The 20,075-nt window shown below is 44.3% G+C and overlaps 1 protein-coding gene across 4 annotated transcripts in view; it reads left to right on the forward strand.

Moving 5' to 3' along the window:
- ZZEF1 (zinc finger ZZ-type and EF-hand domain containing 1) overlaps positions 1 to 20,075 on the forward strand; it is a 142,441-nt gene that overhangs the window by 105,856 nt on the left and 16,510 nt on the right. For all 4 annotated transcript variants that reach the window (XM_033185045.1, XM_033185047.1, XM_033185048.1 and 1 more), the window contains exons 40-45: positions 5,711 to 5,988; positions 7,349 to 7,523; positions 8,088 to 8,220; positions 15,201 to 15,400; positions 17,828 to 17,947; positions 19,286 to 19,477. In XM_033185045.1, the coding sequence (XP_033040936.1) occupies positions 5,711 to 5,988; positions 7,349 to 7,523; positions 8,088 to 8,220; positions 15,201 to 15,400; positions 17,828 to 17,947; positions 19,286 to 19,477 (1,098 nt within the window). The remainder of the gene's footprint in view (positions 1 to 5,710; positions 5,989 to 7,348; positions 7,524 to 8,087; positions 8,221 to 15,200; positions 15,401 to 17,827; positions 17,948 to 19,285; positions 19,478 to 20,075) is intronic.

A 20,075-nucleotide genomic window follows, 5' to 3' on the forward strand; every position in this document is an offset into this window, starting at 1 on the left:
GTCTGCCCACCTCGGCCTCCCAGAGTGCTGGGATTACAGGCGTGAGCCACTGCGCCTGGCCAGGATGGACCCCTTGAATCTACCCTCCATCTTATTTTCAGTTTGGTCATATTTTTCATGTTTATCTCTTGTTCTGAGAGATTTCATTAAGTTGACTTTTAAAAATCACCACTGAAGTTATTTTCCCCTGATTATCTTTTTTTTTTTTTTAGCAGGCACTTTGGAGGGCAAGTTACTAGTTTTATTTTAGTGTAAAAAGTGCCTAGATAGAGTCCTATAATGAATATATAAAGAACTCTTGCAACTCAGTAATAAAAAGACATCTGTCACCATAGGTTAGTTTTTGCTTGTTTTGAAACTTTGTATAGCTGGAGTAAGTTGCTGCATTCCTCTTGCTTGGCGTTTTTTTGTTGTTTTTTTTTTGACAGTCTTGCTCTGTTGCCCAGGCTGGAGTGCAGTGGTGCAGTCTTGGCTCACCGCAACCTCCATCTCCCGGGTTGAAGTGATTTATTGTGACTCAGCCTCCGAAGTAGCTGGGACTATAGGCATGTGCCACCACACCCAGCTAATGTTTATATTTTTAGTAGAGGCAGGGTTTTACTGTGTTGGCCAGGCTGGTCTTGAACTCCTGGCCTCCAGTGATCCACCCACCTTGGCCTCCCAAAGTGCTGGGATGACAGGTGTGAGCCGTTGCGCCCGGCCTGTGTCTGGCTTCTTCTGCTCAATGTTATGTTTGTGAGATGCATCCATGTTATTGTGATTAGTTTCCTTTATTCATTTTCCCTGTTATCCAGAATTCCGTTGTATGAATATACCATAATTTTAAAGTTCACTTTACTATCGTTGAGTGTTTCCAAACTGGAAATTACTCCAGACAGTACTATGAGCTCACCTGTCTGTGGCTTTTGATGAGCATCTGTATGCAGGCCGAACTTGGCCTGCCAGACAGTTGCTACAATGTTTGTATCGGTTCACACTCCCTACCAGATAGTTTTTGCCCTGTTTATACCAGTTCACACTCCCTGCCAAACAGTTTCTGAATGTTTGTACCAGTTCACACTCCCTGCCAAACAGTTTCTGCAATGTTTGTACCGGTTCACACTCCCTGCCAAACAGTTTCTGCAATGTTTGTACCGGTTCACGCTCCCTGCCAAACAGTTTCTGCAATGTTTGTACCGGTTCACACTCCCTGCCAAACAGTTTCTGCAATGTTTGTACCAGTTCGCACTCCCTGCCAGTTTCTGCAATGTTTTTGTACCAGTTCACACTCCCTGCCAAACAGTTTCTGCAATGTTTGTACCAGTTCGCACTCCCTGCCAGTTTCTGCAATGTTTTTGTACCAGTTCACACTCCCTGCCAAACAGTTTCTGCAATGTTTGTACCAGTTCACACTCCCTGCCAAACAGTTTCTGCAATGTTTTTGTACCAGTTCACACTCCCTGTCAAACAGTTTCTGCAATGTTTTTACTGGTTCACACGCCCACGGCAGCGTATGAAAGTTTTATTTGCTCCATATCCTCTCGAATTTAGAAATAATTACAAACTTATATAAAAGTTAAAAGTACTATACAAATAATTTTGTGCCTGCAAGTTGCCAAGTTCATGCCACATTACTCCTAAATACATTAGTGTGTGTTATCTACAAACGAGGAGATTCTCATACGTAACCGGACAGCAGTCATCAAAGTCAGAGAAATTAACATCAGTACATTGCTACCATCTAACGCTTACTCCCTATTCAAGTTTCACTAGTTGCTCCAAAAGTGTCTTTTATGGCAGGAGGATCAGAATTAATGTATAGGCCAGGCACAGTGCCTTGAATCTGTAATCCCAGCACTTTGGGAGACCAAGGTAGGAGGATTGCTTGAACCCAGAGGTTCGAGACCAGCCTGGGAAACATAGCAAGACCCTATCTCTACAAAAAATAGAAAAATTAACCAGGCATGGTGGCACACACCTATAGTCTCAGCTACTTGGGAGGCTGAGGCGGGAGGATCACTCGAGCCCAGGAGGTCGAGGTCATAGCAGCCAAGGTTGCACCTCTGCATTCCAGTCTGGGCAACAGAGTGAGACTCTGTCTCTTAAAAAAAAAAAAAGAAGAAGAAGAATGTGTAGCATTTTGTTGTCATGTCTTTTAATCATCTCTGGTCTTTGACAGTTATCAGTCTTTTCTTTCATGATCATGATGCTTTTGAAGATTACAGGCCACTTATTGTGTGGAATGTCCTCCTCTTTGGGGTTGGAGTTATCAGATGTTTCCTCATAATTAGATTCAGGCTTTGCCTCTTGGGCAGGAAAATCGCAGATGAGATGTTGCATTCCCATTGCGGCCTGTCAGGTAGAACACAGTTTTGACATATTTCATTACTGATATGTTTGCTTTGATCACTGGATTAAGTGGTGTCCGTTAGCCTTTTCCACCATAATCTTTCCCCTTTTGTTATTAGTAAATATTTAGTGGGGAGAGTCTTTGTAACTATGTAAATATCCTGTTTCTCATCAAACAGTTTATTTAGTTAGTTATATCAGTATGGGTTCACGATTTCCTGTTTTACTCCATGAGCCGTAATCCATTATTCTAATTACTTATTTTGACCAGTGGGAGCCCATTCAGGCTGACTTCTGTGTCCTTTTGACATACCCCCGTCATTTCAGGCACTTCTTTTTTTTTTTTTTTTTTTTTTGAGACGGAGCCTCGCTCTGTCGCCCAGGCTGGAATGCAGTGGCCGGATCTCAGCTCACTGCAAGCTCCGCCTCCCGGGTTCACGCCATTCTCCTGCCTCAGCCTCCCGAGTAGCTGGGACTACAGGCGCCCGCCACCTCGCCCAGCTAGCTTTTTGTATTTTTAGTAGAGACGGGGTTTCACCGTGTTAGCCAGGATGGTCTCGATCTCCTGACCTCGTGATCCGCCCGTCTCGGCCTCCCAAAGTGCTGGGATTACAGGCTTGAGCCACCGCACCCGGCCTTCAGGCACTTCTTAAGTTCTCCCTCCCCTAGCCCTAGAATCAGCCATTTCTCTAAGGTGACCTCATTCCTTCTGGTAGAGGGTAGTATTTAGGAATGAAGGTTTGAGCACTAGATGGGTTCATTGCTAACAGGGTGTCACTGCTCCCAGGTGTTCCCAGTTGGAGGTGGGGGAGAGTGTGTGTGTGTGTGTGTGTACTCTATATATTTATTTAGAGCAGTGATTTTCTTTTTTTGTTGTTGTTGGTTTTTTTTTTTTTTTTTGAGACAGAGTTTCACTCTTGTTGCCCAGACTGGAGTGCAGTGGCGTGATCTCTGCTCACTGCAACCTCCGCCTCCCAGGTTGAAGCGATTCTCCTGCCTCAGCCTCCCGAGAAGCTGGCATTACAGGCATGTGCCACCACTCCCGGCTAATTTTTGTATTTTTAGTAGAGACGAGGTTTCACCATGTTGGCCAGACTGGTCTTGAACTCCTGACCTCAGGTGATCCACCTACCTCAGCCTCCCAAAGAGCTGGAATTACAGGTGTGAGCCACCACCCCCAGCCTTAGAGCAGTGGTTCTCAAGTGAAGGTATCCAGTTTGGCTATTTGACAATGCCTGGAGACATTTTTGACGGTCACAACTCAGGGAATGCTCCTGGAATTCTAGTGGAATCTAGACAATAGGGATGCTGCTAAACATTTTTAAATGCACAGGTGCCACTCACGCCTCACACACACACACACACACTCACACACACGAGAATTATCAGACCTAAATTTCAGTAGCACTGAGGTTGCGAAACCCTAATGTAGAGAATCCAGTCTTTAACAGTGAGAATCCTGGATCCCATCACCCTTCACATAATGACCTACTGGATCAGTCTCCCATCCCTGCTACTATTCTTCTTTTGAGGTGTTCTCCTCTCCTTGTTTCGACTCTTTTTTTTTGAGAGAGGCTTGCTCCCTCACCCAGGCTGGAGTGCAGCGGCGCAATCCTGGCTCACTGCAACCTCTGCCTCCTCAGTGCGAGCGATTCTCCTGTCTCAGCCTCCCGAGTAACGGGAATTACAGGCGCCCACCACTACACCCGGCTAATTTTTATATTTTTAGTAGGGACAGGGTTTCACCATGTTGGCCAGGCTGGCCTCAAACTCCTGACCTCAGATGAGCCACCTGCCTCGGCCTCCCAAAGTGCTGGGATTACAGTGGACTCTTGACATGGATACCTCCCCACCACACTTGGGTCTATCTTTCTAATCCAGGTTGCTCCCTTGCATTGAGACCACCCTCACCCACAACAGGCTGCTATTCAGTGGCAATACTCTCCTTATGCTGTTTGGACTCTGAGCCCCTGTGTGAGGCTGAACTCCCCACACGGATGCCCTCACCTCTCCACTTAGGATCAGACACTCACATCAGGCTGACCTTCTGCATTGTTGCCCTCCTCACCTCACTCGGAGCCCAAGCTCCAACTCCCGAGGCCTGGGCGTTCCTGGGCTTGGGTGACTTCCCCACCCACCTATGCTCTGACTCGCCTGCCAGGCCTTCTCCGTGCAAACTCCATACCCTGCTTGGGTTCTGACACCATGTGGCCTATGCCAGACCAACCCCCTGCCTAGATGCCTTTTGAGTTCTTGGACTCTGCCACCCCTACCAGGCCGCCGTTTCAGGAAGACGCCTTCTTGAGAATCACTCTTTATTTCCAAGAACTTTTTATTCTTTGATTGCTTTGTTTTCATACTATGGACATAGTGCCCTCTTGAATCACACTGAGGATAACAACTCAGACATTTTAAAAGCTTTCTTCAGTTTTGTGCGTTCTTTTCCGGTGGAAAATAACAAATGGTGTAAGTGTAGAAATGTTTGTACCAGGCCGTTTAGCTGAATGGCTTTTATAATAACGAAGAAGTGGAAACAAAGTATTAATAAGTTGCAAGGCAGTATTTAAAGAAAGAAAAATAACTTTAAATTTTTTAATTTATTTTACATATACATACATACACAAATATATACATATATACACATACACATACATACAAACACACACATGTTGTTTGTTTTTTGAGATGGAGTCTCACTCTGTCACCCAGGCAAGAGTGCAGTTGGCATGACCATGGCTCACTGCAACCTCCACCTCCTGGGCTCAAGCAGTCCTCTCACCTCAGCCTCCCAAGTAGCTGGGATCACAGCTGCGCACCACTTGCCTGGCTAATTTTTTGTGTTTTTTGTAGATACAGGATCTCACTACGTTGCCCAGGCTGGTCTTGAACTCCTGGGCTCAAGTGACTCTCCCACCTTGGCCTCCCAAAGTGCTGGGATTACAGGCATGAGTCACTACACCTGGCCTATTTTACATGTATCATGTGTAAATATGCATAGAAAAAGGTTGAAAGACTGTTCATCGCACTTAACAGTTGTTATCTCCCGGCCATGGTTGCAGGGAGGGGATATAGGGGAGCTTTAACTTTTGCATGTTTCTGAATTATTTAAATTATTTTACAATGGACATTTTGAAAGATGAGGAGGAAACCAAGTATTTTGGGTTTCCTTTTCAGGGTAAAGAAATATTAGAAGTAGGATTGTAAGATGAGACCTGAGGGTGTTTATTTTGTAAGTCATCATACATATGGCATTTATGAAAGCCACAGCATGATTCTGTTAGCACTAGGCCAGTTGTAAATAAGGTAGGAGGGAGATACAATATTTAGCTGGTTTGGTGATGTGGATTTTGCACTGAACAGATTTCTCTCCTTCTCTTGGCAGGGCCCCACAGTTCCCCTGGTAGACCTGGAGCACGTCCTCCCGCTCATGTTTCAGGTTGTCATCTCAAACGCAGGCCACCTGAATGAAACCTACCATCTCACCCTGGGTCTTCTTGGGCAGTTAATTATCCGTCTTTTGCCAGCAGAGGTAGATGCCGCAGTGATCCAAGTCCTCTCAGCCAAACACAACCTGTTTGCTGCAGGGGACAGTACCATTGTGCCCGACGGCTGGAAAACCACCCACCTGCTTTTTAGCCTGGGAGCTGTGTGTCTGGACAGGTAGCCTTGGTCCTCGTTCCTCTAGCCACCTGCCCTCTATCCCACCTTGGTGTTTGTTTGTTTAAGTTGAAGGTCTGGCCGTTGATTAATTTCGGTGTGCTCCAGTTCTGTTGTCTGAGAGTTTTGTGGAAATAGAATTGGGTTTATGGGCAATGCTGTCAACCCACATTAAAACCGTGCTTAACACCAACATTCAAACAGCTGAGCAGTCTCGACACTGGCTGCCAATTCAACTCTCTAACGAGGCATATTCAGTTTTTTTTCCTACGAGCAGTAAGTGTAGGCCTTGAGGTTGAAGAAAATAAATCTATTTTAATTATAAAAGTAACATAATTGCAACACCAAATTTGGAAATCAGAAATGAAGGAATCAGCTGGGCACGGTGACTCACCCCTATAATCCCCAGCACTTTAGGAGGCTGAGGCGGGTGTATCATGAGGTCAGGAGTTCGAGACCAGCCTGGCCAACATGGTGAAACCCCATCTCTACTAAAGTTACAAAGAAAATTTGCCGGGCATAGTGGCGTGTGCCCGTAATCCCAGCTACTCTGGAAGCGGAGGCAGGAGAATCGCTTGAACTTAAGAGGCGGAGGTTGCGGTCAGCAGAGATCGCACCATTACACCCAAGCCTGGGCAACAGAGCAAGACTCCATCTTCTCAAAAGATAATAATAATAATAAAAGAAGCAGGCCGGGCGCGGTGGCTCAAGCCTGTAATCCCAGCACTTTGGGAGGCCGAGACGGGCGGATCACGAGGTCAGGAGATCGAGACCATCCTGGCTAACACGGTGAAACCCCGTCTCTACTAAAAAAAAATACAAAAATCTAGCCGGGCGAGGTGGCGGGCGCCTGTAGTCCCAGCTACTCGGGAGGCTGAGGCAGGAGAATGGTGTGAACCCGGGAGGCGGAGCTTGCAGTGAGCTGAGATCCGGCCACTGCACTCGAGCCCGGGCGACAGAGCGAGACTCCGTCTCAAAAAAATAATAATAATAATAATAATAATAAAAGAAGGAAAAAAGTCACCCTGACTTGTACCATTTTAATACATCTGGTACTATTTCACTACATTTTCTTCTAAGCTTTTCTTCTGTGTTTGAATATGAGTGTGCATGTGCGCACACACAGGTGACTTTTATAGAGATTTTTGGAAACATAGCCGTAGGGTGAGTATATAAGTAACAAGTCTTGATCTTGTTTGCTTTTTTGCTCACCATTGTACAGAAAGCATCATTCTGGTAGTTTTTAAGCTAGTTAATGAATGGCTCTTTGAAGGCCTCTGGGTCTGCCTTGGAGTGTAGTGAGCTCTAATGAGTTGAGTTTGGAGCCCTGTGTGCTGCCCCTAATGGAGCTCTTGCCTTCCAGCCGGGTGGGCTTGGACTGGGCGTGCTCCATGGCAGAGATCCTGCGGTCACTCAACAGTGCCCCACTGTGGCGTGATGTCATTGCCACCTTCACAGACCACTGCATCAAGCAGCTGCCATTCCAGCTGAAGCACACCAACATCTTCACCCTCCTCGTGCTGGTTGGCTTCCCCCAGGTACCACGCTCTGAAGGCCTGAGGGCCTGGTCACCCCTTCCAGTCTTCACCATGCACACCAAAGCCTCTGTGGCATCTGGATATGTAGGCATAGCTATCTTTGGACGCTTTTTCCTTTGCTTGTATACCTTGCTTTCACAGTATTGAAGTATTATCAAGATTATGAGATGGTTTATTCAACTTGCATTTTTATCAGTTAAGCCATTTGGCTCGTTCATTAGCCAGTGGTTGGCTTTGAATAAGGTAGCTGTAATATATTACATTACAAAGAACTTCAAAGAAAAATTGTCTTTCATTTTGGCATGCGTCTTGACCTTATTTCTAATCTTCGTGTCCCTCTACTGATTAGGACAAAGGGGGCTGTCAAAACATGGCTTCATCCAGCAAGGACTTAAACCAATTCTGTGCCAGCCTGTGCCAGACTCTTTGGACTCAGAGATGAGAAGATCCCTATCCTTGCGTGCTTGTTGAAGTCAGAGGCACAATCAAAGGGCACTGGGTTTATGCCTTAGAATTCTTTCTTGTCTCCATGTGTCCTTTCTGTCTCTGTCTACCATGTTCTAGGTCCTCTGTGTGGGAACCCGCTGCGTTTATATGGATAATGCCAATGAACCCCATAATGTGATCATCTTGAAGCACTTTACCGAGAAGAACAGGGCTGTGATTGTTGATGTCAAAACTCGGAAGAGGAAAACAGGTACCATACATAATTATTTTTTTCTAAGAATGGAAGAAAATTGCCTAATCCCTGCATCCCCTAAAATCAGTAGAATTACCTTGACTCTTGGCCTGCATGTGATTATTTTTTAAGAGCATGTTATAGCTCCCCAAGCTTCTTTTTCCCTTATCTCTGAAATGATGTGCTGAATTGGGATAATTTCGAAGGCCCCTTTCCATGCTGTCTTTTTGTGTATATGGCTCTGTGTTTTTTGGTTGGCTAGATATATAGCTTCTGAACATTTAATGTCTCCATTTGCTGGTGCATTTGTTTTCTGTGGGTAATTTAAACATATTACGGAGTCAGGTGACTCCATGGAGTCAGGTGGCTGCACTTAAAATAATTGTATTAGCATTCATGTAACTTTCCATTTTGTCTTACCAGTATAACATTGAAAGTATTACATCACAAATGCCCTTTTGACTTAGTTTGCCAAGCCCCAGGCAATCTGGAGTGTCTACGCATTACGTTCCCAGTTCTGCTCGTGAAGCAGTCTGCATTTTCACTCAGCACTGGCATTAGGCAGTGTCTATGCTGTTTTCGTGTATGTAAATGTCTAAGATCTTTTCTTTTGCACATGAACATCCAGTTGTTGAACAGACCATCCTTTCTCCATCGAATTATCTCAGAACCTTGTTGAAAATTGACACACATGTATCTGTCTATGGATTCTATTATGTTTCATTAATCTATGTGTCCTTGCTTCAGTACTACACTTTTTTTACTATTGTAAATTCATTTATTTATTTATTTTGAGACCAAGTCTCACTATGTTGCCCAGGCTGGAGTGCAGTGACACCATCTTGACTTACTGCGACCTCCGCTTCCTGGGTTCCAGCAATTGTCCTGCCTCAGCCTTCCAAGTATTGGGATTACAGGCATGCACCACCACACTTGGCTAATTTTTTGTATTTTTAGTAGAGATGAGATTTCACCCTATTGGCCAGGCTGGTCTCAAACTCCTGCCCTCAGGTGATCCGCCCACCTTGGCTTCCCAAAGTGCTGGGATTGCAGGCATGAGCCACTGCACCCAGCCTAACGTTTGTATTTTTAGTAAAGATGGGGTTTCACCATGTTGGCCAGGCTGGTCTCAAACTTCCGATCTCAAGTGATCCACCCGCCTCGGCCTCCCAAAGTGTTGGGATTACAGGCATGAGCCAGCGCACCTGGCCAGACTATTTTACATTTGTACAAAATTTTGAAATCAGGTCTTTCAGCTTTGCTCTTTTTCAGAATTGTTTTGACTCTTCTGGTTTCTTTGCCTTTCTGTGTAAATTTTAGAATCAGCTTCTGTAGAAGAGTTTCTATAAAAGACCCTGCAGAAGCCAGGCACAGTGGCTCACACCTGAAATCCCAGCACTTTGTAGAGACCCCTATCACTACATAAAATTAAGTAGCCAGGTGTGGTGGCATGCTGTAGTCCCAGCTACTTGGGAGGCTGAGGTGGGAGGATCACCTGCAGTGAGCCGTGATCTCCACTGTAGCCTGGACAACAGAGCAAGACCCTGTGTTAAATGTATGGCCTTCTGGGATTTTGATTGGCATTGCATCAAATCTATAGATTCATTTGGGCGATATCTTAACCAGACAGATTCTCCTGTTTATAATGGGGTTATGTCCTGATAAACCCATTATAAAGGTTGAAAGATCATTACGTTGAACCATTGTAAGTCAGGGACTGTCTGTATTGAGTGCATGGTACATCATTCAGTTTATTTAGAGAATAAATTTAGGTTTCTTTAATTTCTCTCAGCCTGGCATATTGGAGTATTAGCCGTCTTCTCTTATTTTCTGATTGTGGCAGTTTATGTCTTCTCTTTTTGTTTCCTAGATAGTCTAGCCAGAGATCTATCAAGTTATTTGATCTTTTCAAAGAACCAACTTTGGTTTCATTCATTTTTCTTTTATTTCTGTTTGCTGTTTCTTTGATTACTGCCCAGATAAATTTATTTATTTCTTCTGGCTTTGTGTTTAATGTGTTGTTACTGCTTTTCTGGTTTCTTTCTTTCTTTCTTTTTTTAAATAGAGACAGGATCTCACCATGTTGCCCAGGCTGATCTCAAAACTGCTGGGCTCAAGTGATCCTCCTGCCTTAGCCTCCCAAAGTGCTGGGATAACAGGCATGAGTTACCACGCCTAGCTGCTTTTCTGGTTTCTTTCTTTTTCTTTTTCTTTTTCTTTTTTTTCTTTTTTTTTTATTATTTTTTTTGAGATGGAGTTTCGCTCTTGTTGCCCAGGCTGGAGTGCAATGGCACGATCTTGGCTCACGACAACCTCCGCCTCCTGGGTTCAAGTGATTCTCCTGCCTCAGCCTCCTGAGTAGCTGGGATTACAGGCACATGCCACCATGCCTGGCTAATTTTTGTAATTTTAGTAGAGACAAGGTTTACCATGTTGGTCAGGCTGGTCTCAAACTTCTGACCTCAGTGATCCACCCACCTCAGCCTCCCAAAGTGCTGGGATTGCTGGTTTTTTAAGGTAGGAGCCATCACGCATTTGAGACCTTTCTTCCTTGGCAGTAGAATAATTTTAATGCTGTGCATTTCCTCTTAAGTATGACTTCAGCCACATCCACTTTTTTTTTCTTTTTCGGTGTCCCTTGGATTCAGTAGGGACATCCCACAATTTTTTTTTATGATATATTATCATTTTCATTTAGGTCACAATATATTTTCTAATTTATCTTGTGATTTTTTTTTCTTTGCTGTGTAGATTATTGAGAAGTTTGATGTTTAATTTCTTAATATTTGGAAGATATTCCAGATACCATTTGGTTGTTGATTTCAGGTGTAATTCCCTTGTGGTCAGAGAGCATATTTTTAATTAGTTCAGTCCTATTATGAATATTATTGCAGTTTGTTTTATTGTCCAAAATTAGGTCTGTTTTCATGAAGGTTCCATGTACACTTGAAGAGAATGCGTGTGTACTCTGTTGTTGGTGGAGTATCCTAGAGATGTTAATTAGGTCAAGTCCACGGATAATGTTATTCAAGTCTTCTGTGCCCTTACTGATGTTTTATCTACTTGTTCTAACAATTCCTGAGAGAGGACTATAGAAGTTTCTAACTGTAATTGTATGTTTCTCTTTTTCTTATGAAATGTCCCTTTTTATCCCTAATGATACTCCTCATTCTGAAATCTAATATTTATGTAGCCTGTCTTGCATTTTTAAAAACAGCATTTGTATAGAAAAGTCATCCCTTAGTAGTATCCTCAGAGGATTGGTTCCAGGACTCCCCACAGATAGCAAAACTTGTGGATGCGTCCCTTATAGTTGGCCGTTCATATCTGTGGGTTTTGAATCCAGAGGCTTAGCCAACCTCAAATCAAAAATATTCTTAGTCCTTCATATCCATGGGTTTCACATCTTTTCACTTTAACCTGCCTGTGTCTTTACATTTAAAATGGATGTCTTGTCTTTTTTTAAAAAAAATCCAATCTGATAATCCCTGTCTTTTAATTGATGTGTTTAGATCATTTACATTTATTGCAGTTATCAAGATGGTTGAATTTAGGAATTTTTTTTTTTTTTTTTTTTGGAGACAGAGTCATACTCTATCACCCAGACTGGAGTGTCGTGGCGTGATCTCAACTCACTGCAGCCTCTACCTCCTGGGTTCAAGCGATTCTCCTGCCTCAGCCTCCCAAGTAGCTGGGATTACAGGCATCTGCCACTACATCCAGCTAATTTTTGTATTTTTAGTAGAGATGGGGTTTTGCCATGTTGGCCAGGCTGGTCTTAAACTCCTGACTCAGGTGATCCACCTGCCTTGGCCTCCCAAATTGCTGGGATTACAGGTGTGAACCACCATGCCTGGCCAATATCTCACTTTTTGAAGCAAAAAAAAGTCATGTGAGATTTGGGTCATCTATAAGTAAAATGTGTAACAGCACAAAGAATGGGGTGGAAATGCTATCGTGTTCTGACACTCTATGTGAAGCAGTATAATACTATCCGAAGGTGGACCATGATAAGTTAAAGGTGTTCAGTGTAAACCCTAGAACAACATTTAAGAAATTATTTGAAGGTAAACCCTAGGGCAACCACAACAAAACCCAAAAAGATATACTTAAAGAGCTAATGGTAGAAATAAAATGAAATCATTAAGAAAAACAAAATAACCCAGCACTCTGAGAGGCTGAGTGAGGTGGGAAGATCACTGGAGGATAGGAGTTTGAGATCAACCTGGGCAACATAGCAAAATTCCATCTCTACAAAAATAAATAAATAAATAAATAAATAAATGATGATAAGGCCAGGAGTTTGGGACCAGCCTGGGCAGCACAGCTAGACCCCATCTCTACTAAAAATAATTTTTTAGAAAGCCATGTGTGGTGGCACACGCCTGTAATCCCAGCTGCTTTGGATGCAGAGGCAGGAGGATCACTTGAGCCCAGGAGATCAAGGCTTCAGTGAGCTATGATCGGGCTATTGCACTCTAGTCTAGGTGACAGAGCAAGAGCCTATCTCTTTTAAAAAAAAAAAAAAAAAAAAAAAGGGCCAGGCGCAGTGGCTCACACCTGTAATCCCAGCACTTTGGGAGGCTGAGGCAGGCAGATCACCTGAGGTCAGGAGTTCAAGACCAGCCTGGCCAACATGGTGAAACCCTCTCTCGACTAAAAATACAAAAATTAACCAGGCGTGGTGGCAGGTGCCTGTAATCCCAGCTACTCGGGAGGCTGAGAGGCTGAGGCAGGAGAATCACTTGAACCCAGGAGGCGGAGGTTGCAGTGAGCCAGGACCGCGCCATTGCACTTCAGCCTGGAGAACAAGAGCGAGACTTCTCTCAAAAAAAAAAAAAAAAAAAGGTGAGATGTTGCTGGGTGCATAGGGCTTATACCTGTAATCTCAGCACTTGGGGAGGCAAGGCAGGAGGATCGCAAAGCCTGGAGCCAGGAATTCGGTGCCAGCCTGGGCAATACAGCAAGACCCTGTCTTCTACCCCCGCCCCCAAAAAAAAACGAGAGAGAGAGATATTTTAAGAGATTTTAAAATGAGAAAACAATAACTTTTATATTTAGCCATCTATTTTTCATTTCTAGTGCTTTTCATTCCTTTGTAAAGATTCAGTTTTCCATCTGGGATCTTTTTTAGTTTTTAGGGGGACCTGAAAAACTGCACTGAACGTTATTTGTAGTGCAGGTCAGACATTACATAATCTCTCAGTTTACCTAGGGGACTTTTTTTTAACTTCACCTTTGAAAGATAATTTTGCTGGGTAAAAAATTCTAAGCTGAGTTTTATCTTCAAATACTTTAAAGATGTTGGTCTAGCCTGGGTGTGGTGGCTCACGCCTGTAATCCCAGCACTTTGGGAAGCCAAGGCAGGTGGATCACCTGAGGTCAGGAGTTCGAGACCAGCCTGGCCAACATGGTGAAACCCCGTCTCTACTAGAAATACAAAAATATCTGGGCGTGATGGCACACGCCTGTAATCCCAGCTACTTGGGAGGCTGAAGCAGGAGAATCACTTGAACCTGGGAGGCGGAGGTTGCAGTCAGCCAAGATTGTGCCATTGTACTCTAGCCTGGGTGACAAGAGCGAAAACTCCATCTCAAAAAATATATATATATATTGGTCTATTGTCTTCTGGCTTGTGCAGATTCTGGGATGAAGTCTGCTGTCATTCTTTTGCTACGTTTTTGTAATGTCTTTTTCTTCTGGCTATATTTTTAGCAATTTGATTATGCACGTGCCTTGACATGACTTCCTTTGTGTTTCTTCTGCTTAGGTGTTTATTGAGCTCCTTAGGTTTATAGTTTTCATCAAATTTGGAAAAGTTTTGACCATTATGTATTCAAATATTCTTTCTGCCCCCACCCCCATCTCTACCAGGACACTTCCACTCTCTCTGTTGGAAAGACAAAATATTCCCAGCTCTCTGTGAGCTCCAGGAATTGTTCTGTCTACTGTAGCTCTTTCTCCTGCCCCAGGTAGTTTCCTTTCACAGAAATGTGCAGGTCAGTATGCAGCCACAGACTCATGATCGACTCTGTGGATCTCCGGAGAGCTCTCCCCAACCCACCCCTCTCTCTGTGCATCTCCCTGCTCTGTGATACTCTGCCCTGTACATTCTAGCTGCCTTGACCTCCCTGAACTCAGATCTCTGTTTCTTTAATTCATTCAGACTGCTGGATTCTGCCTGGATGTTTGCTTCCCACTTTGCAGCTTGGAAATCGTCTGCAGATAGCTGGTGCTATTGGAGGGCTGATCTAGTTTATGTCCCTCCTCTCAGGGACCATAGTCCTATACTACCTTTTGCCCAATATTTACAAGCTATTGTTTCATGTATTTTCAGTATTCTGGTTGTTTAAGGTGGGAGAGTAAATCCAGTCTCTCTTGTTCTGTCTTGTTTGGAAATGGAAATCTCATGTGTACCATTTTTTTTTTTTTTTGAGATGGAGTCTGGCTCCATCACCCAGGCTGGAATGCAATGGCACGATCTTGGCTCACTGCAACCTCCACCTCCCAGGTTCAAGTGATTCTCCTGCCTCAGCCTCCTGAGTAGCTGGGATCACAAGCGTGTGCCACTACACCTAGCTGATTTTTGTATTTTTAGATGGGGTTTTACCACATTGACCAAGCTAGTCTTGAACTCCTGACCTCAAGTGATCCACCCACCTTGGCCTCCCAAAGTGCTGGGATTACAGGCGTGAGCCACTGTGCCTGGCCTCATATATGCTATTTTTAAGAACTTCTGTTAACACCTGTGGAGATGGCCTGCTTATACACAATAGTAAGAATGCAAATTGTCCCACTCAGTTGCTTGATGGATAGGTAGCCATTACTATTTTTGTGTTTACCTGCAAGCTGGCTTTATTGGCTAAGACTGAGCCCGGGAGATTTGTGTTTCTGCAGTCCCTGCTTTAGTAAGGCATGTTACTAGGGAAGAAATAGCTGTTGGAAGCATGAACTGGACTTTTTGTGCCTTTCTCTTTCTGCCTGATGTCACCCTTCAGTGAAGGACTACCAGCTGGTCCAGAAGGGAGGAGGACAAGAATGTGGTGACTCTCAGGCCCAGCTGAGCCAATACTCCCAGCACTTTGCCTTTATCGCCAGTCACCTTCTGCAAACCAGCATGGACAGCCATTGTCCCGAGGCAGTGGAAGCAACTTGGGTCCTGTCCCTGGCCCTCAAAGGATTGTATAAAACACTAAAGGTAATGGTGAGCTTCTCCGGTTGGCAGTGGACCTGGCTATAATTTGACATCCGCGTGGGGATTAACTAGGAGGAAATGCCATCTGATTTCGATGGATGGTAAACCATAGGATCTTATTTTTAGAAACGCGTGGGCCTTGCGCACAGATAACTTCAAAGAGGAAATACTATTTTCCCGATAGTTAGCTTCTCTGTCTTTCCATTGTTTCAAGGAATCCAATACTACTACTTCATGGGAACACAGCTTTGTCAGATGAAGAGAAAACTTGACTGAAAAGCTTCTCACTTTCCTCTCTAAATGACAACTCCTGTGCTACATCGTAGATGATGAAGGGAAGAAGAGAGGGAGCTAGCATCCTAGGGAATGAGCAACAGGTTTGGCAATTGGAGTGGAAAGAGGTAGAGAAGTTAAAAAACTGGGCAATGGCTGGGCGCAGTGACTCACAGCAGTAATCCTAGTACTTTGGGAGGCCGAGGCCGGCGGATTGCCTGAGCTCAGGAGTTCGAGACCAGCCTGGGCACCATGGCAAAACTCCGTCTCTACTAAAAATACAAAAAATTAGCCAGGTGTGGTGGTACGCGCCTGTAATCCCAGCTACTCGGGAGGCTGAGGCATGAGAATCATTTGAACCTGGGAGGCGGAGGTTGTAGTGAGCCTAGATCATGCCATTGCCCTCCAGCCTGGGTGACAGAGCAAGACTCCGTCTCAAAAAAAAAAAGGCTGGGCAATATTAGGCATGGAGATGAGCACGCTCACTGACTTATGAGAGTTTCCAATACCTGAGGCAGAGAAATGATCTTTCAAGGAAACACATGTCAGCTCACTTTTAGGATCATCTTCCCCACAGAGATATCCATGAAAGGAGGAGCTCAGCTGAAAAGTTGAAGGCCGTTCAGCGGAAGACCGATAGGGAGCTCGTGGAGGGCACTCAACACCGCGGGAGCCAGACTCCGCGGCATTTCAGCTCTCATCTACCTGGGAGTTTGTGGTTGTAGAATTGAGACCATTCATCTACTGGTTCTTTTGTTTGTTTGTTTGTTTGTTTGTTTGTGGGTTTTCTCTGGCATTTCTTTGTTTGAAACAGCGTCTCGCTCTGTTGCCCAGGCTGAAGTATAGACCTGTGATCACGGCTCACTGCAGCCTCAAATGCTTTGGTTCAAGAGGTCCTCTTGCCTCAGCCTCAGTCCCTAGCTGGGACTAACCACAGGCATGCACCACCATGCCCAGTTATTTTTTTTAATTTTTTATTTTTTAATTTTTTATTTTTTTATTTTTTTTATTTTTTATTTTTTTTTGAGACGGAGTCTCGCTCTGTCGCCCAGGCTGGAGTGCAGTGGCCGGATCTCAGCTCACTGCAAGCTCCGCCTCCTGGGTTTATGCCATTCTCCTGCCTCAGCCTCCCGAGTAACTGGGACTACAGGCGCCGCCACCTTGCCCGGCTACTTTTTTCTATTTTTAGTAGAGACGGGGTTTCACCGCGTTAGCCAGGATGGTCTCGATCTCCTGACCTTGTGATCCGCCCGTCTCGGCCTCCCAAAGTGCTGGGATTACAGGCTTGAGCCACCGCGTCCGGCCTATTTTTTAATTTTTTTTAGAGACAGGGTCTTGCTATGTTTCCCAGGCTGGTCTTGAACTCTTGACCTTGAGCCATCCTTCCGCCTCCGCCTCTCGAAGTGCTGGGGTTACAGGCATGAGCCATGGTGCCCAGCCTGCTGTGTCCAGCCTGCTGTTTCTTTAGTTCATGACATTTATCACAATGTGCTACTGTTTCCATTGTTTACATTGTAGTAGGAAAGGGAAAATAAACTCCCTAAGGGCAGCAGTCGTTTCTGTCTTTGAATCCTTCATTCAGCAAATATTTGTTGAGCACCAAGGGCCAGATGGAACTGAGTGTGTAGTATTGAGCCAGAAAGAAGGTCCCTGCTCTCCTGGAGCTTACGGTCTGACCGGCAAGAGAGACAACAGGCAGCCTGCAAGAAAAACTGCTGTGGGTCAAAAAAAGCCTTACTCTAGTAAAATTTGAACTGATAGATAAGGAGTCAGCTTTGGGAAAACTGGACAGAGCATTCCACGCGGAATGAGTAGCAAGCTCCAGGCCTCAAAATGGAACAAGTGTGGTTGTCAAGGAGCAGAAAGAACACCTCCCAGGCTTCAGGATAATGCAGGAGAGGGGGTGCGCAGCCAGAGAAGCAGGCAGGGACCTTGGTCTCTGTCAGCCATGATCAGAGGCTTGGATTTTAGCCTAAAGAGCTCCGGACAGCTTTTGGAAGTTAGAGCAGCGGGGTGTGACATAAAATAGGCTTCATTCAAAAGTATGTGTTGAATGAATGACTGAATGAAAGAGTGAATGAACAGACTGAGTTATAGCTAAGATTGTACCTTCTTCACTCCAAGGCAGTCACAAATCGTTCTTTTTCTGCTTGGCAGGCTCACGGTTTTGAAGAGACTCATGCTACCTTCCTTCAGACCGATTTGCTGAAGTTGCTGGTGAAAAAATGCAGCAAAGGGACTGGCTTTAGTAAAACGTGGCTCCTCCGGGACCTGGAAGTAAGAGACGAGAGGGACTCCTGCTCTTCTTTCCTGGTGCAGATGTACTGGCCTAGGAGTTAGAAGCGTCAGCGAGTTCCAGTTGCTTCTGCCCTGTGCACGCTCATTTAGTACAGTGTTGGAAACTCCCTTGCTTCTGTATTCCCTTTCGGAAATAGGGCTTATGACACCTGTCTACCCCGTCAGGGAAAATGAATTTAATGTTTGTTCAAAGAACAGTGGAAGAGAAGCGTTTTATGGAAACACATGATTAACCATTATATCATGGTAATAAAGTATACCCTTGAATTTTTATGCCCTTTAAAGTTGCTTTCAGCCAAAATCAGCCTCTAAATTTGTCCTCACGTTTATTTTTATGTAGGATTTTAGTTGATCATTGTAATTTTATTAATGTTCCCCTTAGACCTTAGAGTTTTCTTAGCGGAACTACTGTGATTCCCTGTGGACTTTCTGTGCCCAGTGCCAGCTTTAGGCCCAGGAAGGGCTGCTGCCGCATAGGAGGGAGTGAGTGGCCATTCACAACCCAGCAGAGGCTGGAACCTGCAGAAACAGCTCTCAGTTGCCAGAAGAGGGTTTGGTTAGGTTTGAGGAAAATATGCTAAAACATATTAGTGGATAATTTGGAGAGTATTTGAACTTTTATTCTTAGGGAATATTTTAAATTAAAAATTTTTATTATTAGAACCACATTGCAGAAAACTTTATAAAAGGAAAAAGAAGAAAACCTCCAAACTCTACATCGCAAACACAGCTGCCATTAGCATTTGGTGTATTTTCTCCTTCTTGTTTTGTTTCTATGCACTTCACGGTGCATGTGTAAATCTAGACTGCATCGTGAGCATCTTATTCAAAGAAACTGATGGCATGTGGGCTTCTTTCTAGGTTTTGATGTAGTTTTCATAACATTTTTTATGGATACATATAATACATGAAGGTGGCTTTCAGTTTTTTTGCTATTAGTGCTTCACTGAGCGTATTACGAAAATAACTTTGTACAATTTTACATTATTCGTAACAGATGAGTTGCTGAGTGAAAGCATATGAGCATTTCCCTAGCTCTTTACATTTTGCCAAAAGAAGTTCTAAAATGGATGATAGCAGTTTATACCATCTGTAGGAAAGTTAATAAACACAAAGGTCCCCATAATGTTCAGTTAGTATTTCTTTGGTTACAAAGTATAATTAAACATACATTCGTGTTTCTTTTCTAATTTCACATTCTTCAAGTAAATTCTGATGTCTTAAAATGGTTAGGCCCAATATTTTCATGATTAAAGGACTGTACCGTCTTCCCGCCCACTAAGCGCTCACATTCAGCTGAATCTTCTTTCTGTGTAGATTTTGTCCATCATGCTGTACTCCTCAAAAAAGGAGATGAACGCTTTGGCTGAGCACGGAGACCTAGAGCTGGACGAGCGAGGGGACCGAGAGGAAGAGGTGGAACGGCCAGTCAGCAGCCCTGGTGACCCAGAGCAGAAAAAGCTGGACCCCCTTGAGGGCCTGGATGAGCCCACCAGAATATGTTTCCTGGTGTGTTCTTGAGTCATCATGTGGCTTGGGAGGGGCTTCTGAGGGATGACTTCTCTTTGGCCCGGGCCACGTTTCAGCCTAAACATGAAAACGCTTCCGTCGGCTGTCCTGAGAATTCACTTCCTAAAGACTCAATCTATGTTATGCAGAATTGATCCAGAAGAACAGAAAAGCCCCACAGCAATAGTTCTTAATATATTGGGTTATAAACTCAAAAGCTTTAGGTCCTCTCTCCCCATAAAATACACATTCAAATATGTATGTAAAATTTTGCATGAATTTGCAGGGCTTACTAAAGCCCTAAGGCTCGTCCATGAACTTTCTACAATAGTTCCTTCCTCATAGTTTCTCAGAAATACGCTCTTAGCTCCCCTAGGTAATCTGTTCTTCCTCAGAATAATATGAAAAGGATGAGGGCTTGGACTTCAAAAGTTGTAATTAAATGAAGAGTAAACAGAATGTAGGGTAGAATGTCAGAAAAACCAAGTCCCAGCCAGGCAGAGTGGCTCACACCTATAATCCCAGCACTCTGGGAGGCTGAGGCAGGAGGATCGCTTGAGGCCAAGAGTTCAAGACCACCCTGGGTAACTTAGCAAGA

The sequence above is a fragment of the Trachypithecus francoisi genome, unplaced genomic scaffold (genome assembly GCF_009764315.1).
Source record: "Trachypithecus francoisi isolate TF-2019V2 unplaced genomic scaffold, Tfra_2.0 Lachesis_group20, whole genome shotgun sequence".
Lineage (NCBI taxonomy): Eukaryota > Metazoa > Chordata > Mammalia > Primates > Cercopithecidae > Trachypithecus > Trachypithecus francoisi.